The sequence below is a fragment of the Rhinocladiella mackenziei genome (genome assembly GCF_000835555.1).
Source record: "Rhinocladiella mackenziei CBS 650.93 unplaced genomic scaffold supercont1.2, whole genome shotgun sequence".
NCBI lineage: Eukaryota > Fungi > Ascomycota > Eurotiomycetes > Chaetothyriales > Herpotrichiellaceae > Rhinocladiella > Rhinocladiella mackenziei.
In genome coordinates this window covers 2730346-2742889 of record NW_013550603.1, presented here as the reverse complement: position 1 = coordinate 2742889, position 12544 = coordinate 2730346, and the positions used below count along the sequence as shown (strand labels likewise).

General features: G+C 52.3%; 1 protein-coding gene across 1 annotated transcript; it reads right to left on the bottom strand.

The window, feature by feature from the left end:
- Positions 1–6647: 6647 nt before the first annotated feature.
- Z518_02769 (uncharacterized protein) lies at positions 6648–7698 on the bottom strand (the record flags this gene model as incomplete). Its single annotated transcript, XM_013419795.1, has 3 exons — positions 6648–6779; positions 6910–7476; positions 7528–7698. 3 exons carry the CDS (start codon positions 7696–7698, stop codon positions 6648–6650), a joined length of 870 nt encoding a protein of 289 aa, XP_013275249.1.
- Between the last annotated feature and the right edge of the window lie 4846 nt (positions 7699–12544).

Below are 12544 nucleotides of genomic sequence, written 5' to 3'. Positions count from 1 at the left end.
GGGAGACGTAGTCGTGGCGTGTCGTGTTATCTCGGCTTTCAAAACTTCGGGCTTCGATCTCAACTACTCTTTAGTGCCGCCAAGATGCGATGGCATCAGGTCCCAGGGTGGCCCTTGCAGGGATGTTCGAACTTCGAACGCGGGTTTCAAGCGTGCCTAAATGCTACGTTGGGTAACCTAAGGCCAGCCAAACTGCGGTGGATGTCATAGGAAATGCATTCGAGGGATGCTTGGTATAGATTGTATTTGCAAGTAGAGCTAGCGCAACCCTGCCCATGAGCATCCTGGAGCATCTTTTGGGAGGCCAAATTATCCCTCGGACGGATCGTTTGGTGGCATGCCTCTGAGACCTTCCACGAGCCACCATACCAAACAGACGAAGCAAGGAACCTAAAAGCTGAAAGCTGAAAAACTCTCAAGCGTGTGATTGTAACGCACTGCGTAGATATACTTGATCGGGAAATCAAGGGCGCACACCATAAAGGCATAAAATGCGATGGCAGCTTTCGACTGCGACAAAGTCAACGAGAATCTGCCCAGTAAAAGGGCACGGAGACATTTTTCAACAGGACGACATGAAGAAAATCCCCGGGCCTTGGCGCCGTGTTCTGTGCCAGTCGTCCACTACGGTCTCCAGTGATGGTGATGCCTAAGTCCTCGGTAACTTGAACCCTAGAGCAGACGACCCGCGGAGCCCCGAGCGCGCGAAGACCGATGGCTCTTCTTCCCCACCTGATGAGGTCAGTGATCGTTCAGCTCTTTCGTCGGCGGGTCGCTCTCGTGATAAATCGGAAGCCGACAAGAAGAAACTGAAGAGGCACACAGCAGTGTGGACCGGCATTCGTCATTTCGAGGGGGGCAACGGCGTATATCCCAGAGCATGGAGTGAGTGCGGAGGGACCGAACAGGGGCTAAATGGGTGGTCATAGGCATAGCCTTTAAACATTCAAGATCATGTCGCATGTCGCAAGTCGCAAGCCGGGGGGGTGCTAGAGTGCTGGCAGCGTTCGGGTCTCCGGGTTTGCAGAGACTAGAATGGCCTAGTAACAAGCTGCCGGCACTTACCGGAATGGAAGTTATTCCACTTCTGTTGCGAGCTGCCGCTGTTTTAATCCCGGCAGAGCCAACCACATGGAGGGCCAAGGCCAACATCAATTCGGACCTCGACAATCCGAAGGACAAGTTGAATTTAAAACTGCGAATACGCAAGTACGGGGTACGTCGAGTACGTCGTGAAGGAGGCACAAGAGGCAAAGGCATAAGAAGCACAAAACCTTGATTCTCATGACGTGTCCCTCCCGCTCCTCGTCGGTCGGCGACGAATGCATCTTCACCCGGAGTAGGTAGCAGGCTTGTCCACGACTCCACGTCGCTTGATTGGGTGTCACCAGAAACAAGTGGCACGCCTCACCACCTTCTCGTTTACGAAGCCAGCGTGAACAGGAAATCCTGTTGGCCTTGCCTTTGCTCTGCCCAGCGGCGAACCTTTATTTTGGGAGACAAAACAATCCGTGATGCTCCGGACTGGGGCTATGATTGAGGCATTTTTGTTTTTCACAGGGAATAGGTTCCTGCGAAGGTTCATACGGCTCTCCATTTGGGGCATAAGTTCACTGCGTTAGGGGGAAAGAGTTCTGCTTTGCGAGGCTCGATGTGATAGAAATGACGTTGCCCAAGCACCCACGGCCGAGGTCACCAGAGAAGGCACCAGGTTTTCTTTTTTTGCTTGTACAGTGTGTTCCCCCGGACAAGGCGCGTCAATGACGTCCATTCACAGTGCACACGTCAGATGCTTGAGACGAGCGCCAAGCAGGTTTGACCACGAGTGGTAATGTCGGGAAAGCTGATAGACAATTGGCCGGATGAGCCCAAGGGGCTTTTTTTTTTTTTTTTTTCTCTCGAAAGGATCCAGCCTCCGATCCTTCGCGCCTGCGAGAATGGCGACACTCACGGTGCATAAGGCCATGCCTTCCGTCCCCGTTTGTTTCATTGTGGTGGCTTACTTAGCTTGCTCCTCACTTCGGTGCCCCGGCTTGACCATTCCATCCAGGCCCCGGAGCAGGTTTTGGCACGTATGTATGGGCCGTTGTGGTATGGATAGGTGGACTGATGTATTCGTGAATTGCATGATTGCCAACAAAGCAGCGTTTGTCATAGCTGCTTCTTGGGACCAGCAGCTGGAACGGGCAATTATTCAGAGGGAGGCACTTTTGTGCGCACTCGTTTAGTAATACAACCCGAGTCGACAAACTGCAGCACGGGCTGTCGTCCGTACAAGGCGCAATTTTAACAAAGGGTGGACTAGAATGAATCAAGAGCCCTGGTCAGCCCATAATCCATATTGGCATAATACTTTTTCAGATCCACGTCGAGCTTTTGCAGGTCTCAGCTAATGCTAAGCTTGATAGACACTTCACGCGAGGCATAGCATATTGAAAAGGGAAGGTAGTAGTAATAAGGACTCCTGGCTAAGAGCTGCTAGGACAAAATCCCCCTTGTCCCCTATGTGCACACCCTCACTACTCAGAAGTACTACTCCTTAGGTGGGCCCGGAAAACCAACACCCAAGACTCAAGGCCCTAGCCGAGGCCCGCAAAATAACCCCTTCGATCCCCCTGATCTCCCTTTGATGCCACCGCCGCCTAGAAGCTCTTCCCGTCAACTCTCCTGGTGCTGATGCAAGCGATTGCTCTTGTTTCTATCGAAATTCTTGGAGACCGAAAGCTCCTCTAGCCCCCACGCATAGTACCAAATGCTGCTTGTGCTTGGACGACCGAACGACGTCGTACCCTGTTACAGATCAAGAGAGAAAATCTCGTTTATTTCAGATCTTCCTTGTCGTTGCTTAAAGGCCTTCCATTCAGGCGTCAAGGCCTCAGTCAGTGATATCCATCCCCCTTTGCGGCCTCCCGCCATGACCTACTAGGACGGCATTGGTGTTTGTTCCATGGCACTAAGCATAGAACTTTCCCAATTCGACAGTGACCTTTCATCTTGGAAGGGCATATGATTAACACACCAAAAATCAGGCCTCTTGAGTCTTTTCAAATTGGGAATCTTGGGCTAGCCGGGAAGGCCTTAAATGGTGACATGGACTTGGAAAATGTATCAAGCGCCAAACTTTCTCAAGGGCAATAATCGCCCACGATGTGGGAATTCCCAAATTCAGGAAAATGGATACGAGCTTTGACGCGTATTTGAGCGCAATGTGTAATCAATTAGACTTAGGATTGTGCATCTGACCTCCACGTGGGACGTGGAAATGTTCAGCCACCGCATAGGGCTCTTGGACCCAGCTACCAGTACTGCGACAGAACTCTACTATGTCCATACCCGCGGGCCCTCGTTAAATCCGGATCGTGTCAATGATGCACGGTGGCTAGCATCCCCTCCTGCTCGAATCGTCCTAGTTGCTGTATCCTTGCATCCTGACATCCCAGAAATAGCCCCCGACCATTCAAGATCGAGACAGGGGGGGAATCCCTCAACGCAGCCAACCGTAGCACTTCGACACTCCGGTTGCATCGTTTGGGTTTCGTATTGTAAAAGTACTAGCTTGGTATGATTACACACTTACTTTCCTACAGGCTGGGGTTTCGGCCGAAAGATGTGCTGTTCTCTATTCCTCGACATACACGTCTATCCTGCTCTTGTGCACCGGATCTCTCGAAACAACCCAGCGACCAATACGATAGCATTATTAACAATTCTCTCGTTGACGTGCCGCCAACCTACTAACCGTAGCATCCGTCAATGTCTGCGCTTCCACCCTGAACCTCGAATGCGGTCACAAGGTTTCCCACTGTTGGATCTTGGGTGCATCGCCAGGTCAAAGTCTCATGCAAGGGCGCCAGCTGCCTATTCCTATCGATCCTTTTTCCAGCGGACGATGTGCGACTCAAAGCCTTGTGAGGCATTTACCGTACACGCGTCTGTCGTAGGCGGTCGGGCTCAAAGATCTCAAGCCTCGCTGCCAAATTACCTTTTTGGACCAGGCCTGACGCCAAAGTGACGTTTTATAATTGTTAATACACGAGGCCATTGCGTACTTCGTACTGGGCACCGTGGGTAAGTCCGCCCGTTCGGCGTATCCAAACACGAGCCTATGAGCATCTGCTGGGGATTGCCTTTCTGGGCAATACGCACCGAGCAGGCATAGTGCTTCGTGAAAGGCTGAACGTCGCATGTAACTCAAGGCCATTATCCCTCATTCTATCCGAGAGTCCCAAGTTCGTAGCATTGCACGCGCACTACATTGCCACGGTTCTCAAAGGTTTTCAGAAAACCTTTTGCCGCAGATATATCCTTTTTGCTTGACTGCCCTGAGGGGAGGTGGAGATGATGACCTTACTCAGCCATGAGCCGTATTCGATAATATTGAGATGGACGACTTCAACGGCTCTATTGGTGAGAGGACTCCTGCTACGGGCTCCAAGGCAGAATGACAAATCGCAAAGGCTGCGGGTGGGTGACGATGGCCGGTGAACACCGCCATCGACATTACCATTGTCATTGTTGCTTATCGTGTGCGTTGTTTGCAACCGAAGGACAGGCCGATGACAAAATGAACCCCCAGGCGGTACCTTTCTTAGGCATAGGCTCGAAGTGTCACCCGTGGAAGAACAAGTCACCGCCTCTTCTCTCACAATTTGCCCCCAGAACCACCTCCAGATTGCCACCGGCCCATTTGAATTGCCTTCTCCTCTCTCATCTTCTGGTGGAACAGCGCTCGTGGCAACCGGAGGAGGTTCACGTCGATTCGTTCTCGTCAGCTCTGGACGATGCTGCTTGATTGGGCGAGGAACAGATGACGATAGATATGCAAACGATAATCTCCATGCTGCGAACCGAAGAAACTGGCCATCTGTTAGCTCTTACGAATATGGACGCGGGCCAACCAGCGAACCTCTGATCATGATGCTGCTCAGGTCCAGAATCGGTATCGTTGCTCGGTTTGCCACGGTAATTGGGCTTAGAGCGGTCTCACGGAATGGAGAAGAGAGACGAAGGAAGAAGCAGCAGCATCAGAGGTTGGATGACATTTTGCCTTGGAGAAGTCGTATTCACAGGAGATTGTTCACTTGCCCACTGTCTGGATGGGATTGCGAGGAAGTAGTTGGTCTTTGAGGGTCAACATGTACACCTTGTTGTCACATCGTGAGGGGTCGATCGAGGCCCTCGGCACCGGCATAGGAGGAAAAAATTCTGTTGTCGATCACCGCCAACACCCCGTTGGGAGCGAAGACTGCCCCCGCCGAGAGTTTCAATATTGAGGAGTCCACGGAAAGAGACCCCCCCCTTTTCCCCCCTCCCCTTTACCGGTACAACCAGAGTAGGACTGCCAGAGATTGTCTTGCGACAAGATCGTCGAGAGACAAGATATTCCTCGAGCTTTAGAAACGAGACGCGAAGGCAGTAGCCAGCAGTATGTACCAATGATTCCCCTCTTTGCACCCTGTCGTCGCTTGATCCAGCACCTCCCAATTAGTGGGTCCGGTGGCTCGAGGTCGAAAATAACAACTGCTTACATATTCATCCCCAAACAGCACTCGGCACTGGCTGAGGCAATCCATTGTTGACTTTTGGAATTCGCCATTCGACATTCGACGCTTGGGACGGTGGGCCAATTCGTTTCCCTTGCAACAGTCCTGGATTCTAGACTCCTTTTCCCCAAGACCCTTGCGTTTCGTTGATGCGTGAAATCCTCCCAGACTTCAGGGGGGTTCTTTGACTGTAATCAAACTTTCTCCTTCGCATCAAGACATGCAGCAAATGTGTCCGAACGAGGCCAGAAGGATAGGCTGACCAGCTCAGGAAGCCGGATACTCCGTGATGATTCCTGGACGGGCCACCACTTGTACAGTTTCTCGTCGGCAGTATTTTCATTGCGACTAGCGCATAAGTTTCAAATCCAGCAGACCAATCCTAATGCAGCAAGGGGGAACAGGAGGGAAGATGTGGCTGGCTGTCCACCAACTTCCCCCCAAGGGAGCTGCCTTTGTTCACCTTCTCTATTTCAGCCCTGCCAGCTGAATGCAGGTCTAGGTAGCATCCAGCATTCCATTGGGACGTTATATCACACAGATGGCACTTTGGCCCATAGACCTCAGTCACATCAGAGAAGCCCGTCATTTTCGGCGCTGCAAAATGCATTCATTGTATTGGCCTTTCGGCCATTCTCTGGCTTCCACCATGGACTGCTGAGTCCATAATACCTATGGCAGTGACTTCGGTATAAACAATAACCAATCAGACACTCTCCGTCCCCCCGTCTCTGTATCGCTAAGCAATAGGCCCCCCCAAAAAAAAATAAAAATAAAAATAAAAAATCAGTCACCGAGAACGCTCCAGAGCGGCTTTTTGCAGCTCTAATGGCACCCTAGTCCTATCCGTATTTCGCCCATTGAAGGGCCGCCCTGTGATCTAAATCCTTTTCAATAAGATGGCGTGGAACATGTCGAGTCGTCATAACGCAATCCGGAGCAATGCAATCCTATCCTCGCTTCCCGCAGCCGTACTCCGTACAATCGGCTTCCCAGCTGTACTGGAAGATTGCCTTGTGCCTTATCAGGCCCCCGGCTGGAGCGGCGTAGCGCCCGTCAAGTCGGTCTGGTAGCGGCTGATTGAGCCTCCTTCTGGCTGAGTGCTCAACTGCAGCTGATGTCGAATAGGTGGATGTTGGGGCTCGCCGTTCGGGACACCGGCGTCAGCGGCACATCAAAGTAGTTGGGCGAGTTGTGTGCCGAGTCCACTGAGTATGGATCTGTGAGCGGTGGTGTCTAGCCAGAGGATGTCAGCATTTGAGCTGCGAATTTGAAGTCGAGGTTGGGGGAAATTTTGTCGGAGCACTGAGCTGGCTCAGAATTGAGGGCTGGAACATGAACGAGAGAAGAGAGTGGTGGGATTTACATGAGAATTAGCCCCCGTGTATGCTTGATTGGAGGGCATTTCAAGGCCAGCCAGAGAGGCGTAGTTCATGCTGAAAGGGCTCAACAGGTCGTCATCCCCAAAGAGATGGTCTTGTTTCCCGTAGGTGGAAGGGAGCATGGCTGGGAGTGTTGGAGGCAGACTTGAAGATGCGACATCCACAGGGTATGGGTAGCTTGAGTAGTAGCTAGGCGTGCTGTCGTAAGCCGCCTGCTGTTGGTGTTCGTACTGGAGATATGCTGTCGTAGGTGGATATGTCGAGAATGTGAATGCTGGGGGTGAGTTGATGGAGAGATGTCGTGTAGCTGGGGCATCAAACAGCGAGGAATGGTCGTCTAAAGGCAAGATCTCAGGCGATGCTCGCTGAACGTCGCGGGAAATGCTGGATCTTGAAGGTTGACGGGCCATGTTCTGAGGCTGCTTTGGGGAGGTTTCCTTGGTCACAGGGGTGGCCAGTTCTGAGTGAGACTGTTCTGGAGAAGCAGAGGAAGATCCGGCGCGACGTTCCAAATCTTCAAGTCTTCTCTTGAGCTTCTTACGGTAGTTTCGCTGTCCATCTTGTTAGTATACGACGGAAGGTTAGTTCAGGCGACCGCGTACCTGAGCGATCCGGTTCTGTATTCTCCTTCTCTCTGCTAGATCGGAGATCTTGGTCCAGTCCTCGTTGGGGTTTGCAGACGCGCTGAAGGCAGAGCTGCTGGCGTGTGTGGAAGCATATCTGGAGTGTCCGGCCATGGCCTGAGGGTAGGAGTAACTTTGACTCCGTTGCATAGTGATGTTGGGTTTTGGGGGAGGGGGAGGGGTGTCTCTCAGAGACTGTGATGAAGTGAGTGGTGTAGGCGGATATCTCGAGATGAAGAGATCAAGGTGCCAGTGCGGCAGGTGGTTCGAGACGAGAAAGAGGGACTTAATAGTCCTCTGGTCGGAAAGCTAGTTCAATCGTAGATGAACAGATTAACGGGACGCCCAAACGAAGTTCCCTGATATATAATAGCCAGCGGAAATACAAATACCGCTTGGCCCAAAGCGTGCTAGCAGCGGCAGCAGTAACTGTGGATCGGGAATATGACAGTATCCGTACACAAAAGTCCAACCGGGGTTGTGCAAGCACTTCGCTCTGCCTACTTGGGTCATGAGCGTTGTTGGGCGGCCACATGTCCCAGGCAAGAGTGAATTCCATCTAGGAGTCCACAGTTCGTGTCCAGGGTCATAGCCCTGCCCTGCGGGATTGCAGGGATCATAGGAGAATTGAGACCACCGAGCATGGGAGGGTTGACCGCCCCAAGAGGGTGCAGGGGGCCGTTGCGGCGACCCTGGCTGGTGGTAGTAGCGTTGTCCCACGTCGGAGGACGGACGAACGGCCAACTGAGGCTGGGACGCTGCTGGCAGTGAACAGGAGCCGGCATGGTACGGAAATAGTGCTGGAGGGTGCAGTTTTGGAAGGAGATTCGCCTTATTCGATCAATTGCTGGCAATGAGCCTTTCCACTGCAACGTCGTAAGGCGCTGCGCCCCTGCCGCGGATCTAACCCGATGCATGTTAGCGCCTTGCTGCTCTGAACAGAAGGGCGGTCTGCACAGACAGCGACCACCATCTTTCCCTCCAGGCCCCCTCCGCCCTTGACTGTGGGTTTGGCCTTGCCTACGCCTACAGCATACGCTCTGTGCCTACGCCTTCTCTCTATTAAACATCCCCATCAACTGTCTTGTCCGCTCATACTCCGCCATTCATCTGGCAGCTCTCCTTCAGTTCTCGTTGCATCATCTTGTTTCGTCCTCGCGCGGCTCCCTCGAGACCCCATCCCACCATCTGCTTCGGTCGCTCCCCAACTCTCCAAAAGCGAATCTGCATCCTTGCAACCCTTACCACTTTCGTCCCCTGACTCGTCGAGATGCCCACGAGGCAACGCTAAAGAACGAGCTTGGCAAGCTTCTCACCCATTTCCATCCATACGGCCAGAGTCTACCTTATTCCATAATCACTCTACTCTCGACAAGTCTGTCAACTCCCCCCCTACAGAAAACCCTGAGTGCCTGCATCAGTGCCTGGCCCCCACGAGAACGCCCACAGACGACTGACACCTCCACATTTGAAGAAAGGGCTGAACGAGATACACCACACCTAACAGTTCGGAATGGGAAGGTAATCTGTCTCCACCAAGCTCATGGCTCGATGTTGAATCAAAACAACTTTGCTAACGGGAACAAGTCGCCCTCGAAGATCTGGCCGAAACCGCAGTATTGGTGTCGCAATGGCAAATGCCTCATGATTTGTCCGCCCAGAATCCGCGTCGACTCCGGTAAAACCCGCCGCCCGGAGAACCGTTATGGCCGTCTCCCTCCCAACAAACGCTCTCTGTCGGTGATTACATTCTTGATTTTCAATCACCTATTCTGTGTCTAGCACGGTGATCTGGATCTTTGAGCACTACTTAAATTCTCTCGGATATAAATCGTGGGCGAAATCTAGTTCTTGGCTATGACATCGTTTGCCGAAACGTTTTCCGAGGTCTGCCTGAGCCGATGAGTAATGGGTCGTGTCACCGACTGGTACGGGGGTTAGAGCCAGACGATGGACCACCCTTTTTGATCATTTTCCGCACTGCACAATGCGTCGAGCTAGGTCATCACTCTGCAGAGTTTCCTTGGGCCTCCCAATCTCCAGGTTGATCGCAACTTAATTTCCCTAGCTCTCCATTGGCCAAGCCCGCCACATCTCTATGCTGCGACTAACCTCTAACCTCCCTTTCAGGCTGTCCATAGTATGCTTGTTCGTTTCGCCATGACCTCAAAACATGCTTTCTGGTGGCTACTGAACGAATACGATGTAAACTCTACATGGTTTTCCCCCCAATTTCTTCGGGGGTTCATACCATACCGAATTGTCACGGCCATTCCGGGGTTGGTCTATAATTGACTACAGTATTGGCTGAGCCGCAATTTGGGCGAACTGCCTCAATTCATCCTGAGGCCGCTAATCGCCAGCCACCACAGTTTCATGTTCAGAATCCGCTGGTTCCATAATTGTCCGAGACATGAGTCGAAGAGAATGGGCTCCAGACATTCACCTGTGGCTGGCACTCATAGGGCTGCCGTGTCGCGATCCCAGAATATCCCTGCGCCATGGTGAGAGGGTGGCATTCAAATTGCCCTTCTTCCACGAGATAGTCTTGTCTCTCGCCCCTCCTGCGTGTCCAGGTTAGTTTTACGGGGACTGTGAGCTGTCGCAATAACGGTCATGGGCCTCGTCAACAGGCAAGCCTAAATTTCACCCAATCACCATCTCCGACCGACTTTACAGTCTTGCCTCAAACAAAAGTCACAGCGACAAGCAGATGGCCAGAGTGTGATCCAACCAGGGAAAGTGATCCAATCCGGTAGTCAGCTGTTTATCCCTCTTCCTCATCCAGAGTCGCCCTGTATGAGCAAGGCTGGTCATTGGTTCCCAGTCAGCCGGAACCATGCTGGGACTGCATGGATGTGGGTACAGTCATAGGCCTCATCAAAAGGACATTCTCTACCCCGTGACCCTTGCTGTTCGAGGTTACACGAGTCGACGCTTCGAAGGGATTCATCACGATCCGTTGAGATGGTCAGGGATGTAGAGCTTTGCGCACTTGCTCTGTCATCCTGCCCTACGCGGTGGACTACTTCTCTAGGGGGTCCAGATGCGCCAAAATGAAGCCTTACACGCTGTTCTACGTGTCATCTCGAAGCGGCGCCAGAACCAACGAGAGAGGATCTGTCGAAACGAAGCCCACAAATTAATGCTCAACGGTCAGTCGCCTCTTCAATACAGTCTCAGGCTTTCACTAGTCATTAATCATTTCTAGTATCGTGCCCAGGCCGTCAGTGAGACTAATGTCTTGCGAAAATAGGTCGTGCCAGATATCCATCGACGAATCAAATCTTGTAACGCCATTGGCCGGAGAGAACGCATAATTAATTAAGCTGGACGATGAATACGGCCCCACTGGTCACGGATTCTCATTTTCCTGATTGAGCAAAGCATTCCTCCGACGTTTTCCGCCAATAATCACACGAGAATTCCGTTCAGCCCTAGGGGCAGGCCAACTCCCAAATTGGACGGGAGGATCATTAAAGTCTACCCCTTGGTCCCCTAGCATGATTCTCGCAGCGAGCCTAGCAGCTACCGCCGGCCATCCAGCGGACCAGCGCCACGGGGCCCCCCCTCGCAGCCCTTAGCATCTAGCTTGGCTGGCGCCAATGCAACGATCGCCTGGCCTGCACTACCCTTTCAACGGCTGACAAAGGGAATCCTAAAAATATGCGGACAGCTGTTTCGTCGATCCACGACCAATTTCGAGTGCCACACTGCCAATTGGTACCAAGCAATTGGGCCCAACTGCTGTGCTACGCAGCAAGTCCCTTTAGCATACCACGCCGCTGTCATATTCGTTCCTCGGCACATTCCAGAAGAAGAAGCTTGGTGAGTACATCCGCTACGCCAGGCATTTCTTCAGAACCCTACCCCTTTCCTGGCAGAGCATATCTCACCATGGGACCCTCATCATCCTGTCCTCGTTTCAATCCTGTTTTGGTAGCAGGCAAAATGCTTCCCATTTGTTCGTTCATTAGCGTGTTTCCACACCCTCTCCATCGCCTTCCCTGTCGACAACGATCTCCCAACGTAAGTGCCGAACTCCATGGTAGGGCTCTGAACTTTTGCAACATATCACCCATGCTGATCAGGAATCACAGTTTGGTCGCAAGTGTCCTGCGCCCTCATTGGTTCGAGCTGCATTCCTCACCCTCGCTATGACTTACGGCCTTAGAGGGCGGGGGGGAATTGTTCCTCCCATCAAATGGTCTACCGAATCTCGGTTCCGCATAGTGCTCACCCACCAGTCATGTTTGTCATTTTCCCCCTTCTCTCTAGGCCCACCCCCTAGGCATCTTCTCCCAGTTTCCCCCCGAGCTGCAAGCTCCTGCGGGCATGGGAAATCCCAGGTATCATTCAACGAACCCCTTAATACCAGGCTGAGAATTTCAGGGGACCGCTTTCAAACAGTATGATTCTCTTCCACATGCATCTGGAAATTGAAGAGCCTGATATTTTGGTGCTACATGTTGTCGCCCTGTCCCTGCTTCGAAGATTTTGTGGGCATCAAAGTGGTTGCTGATCGACCAAAAGGATCACCCGAGGACAGGTCCCCCTTTCTATCATACCATTGCCTAAGAGCTTCATCACCGCATTTGCGACGGGAGGAGTGAGAAGCGACGGTGACTGCAACACGAGAAAATATGAAAGACTTCACCCTTCCTCATACTCCTTCTATTCAGGACCGTTGAGATCAAGCAGCCTAGAGAGGGCTTGAATCGAGGTGTCCTGCCTCTCCAGTCTGCTAGAGAATTATTCGGATGAAGACGCGAATGTCTGCCTCTGGGACGTCCCATTGAATCAACTCCGGTCGTGCCCAAAGGAATGTACGCAAAGCACTCCCATCTCGTGTTGGCCGATCGGCCACAGGATGCTGGCCCTTTGAACAGCGGGCGAGAACGTTAGCAGGATTCTGCCCCTCCCGTGATTGGGAGGTTGTCTGACAAAATACGGCCGGCGACGCGGTGAAATGACCACGAGTACTTCTTTGTGAGTA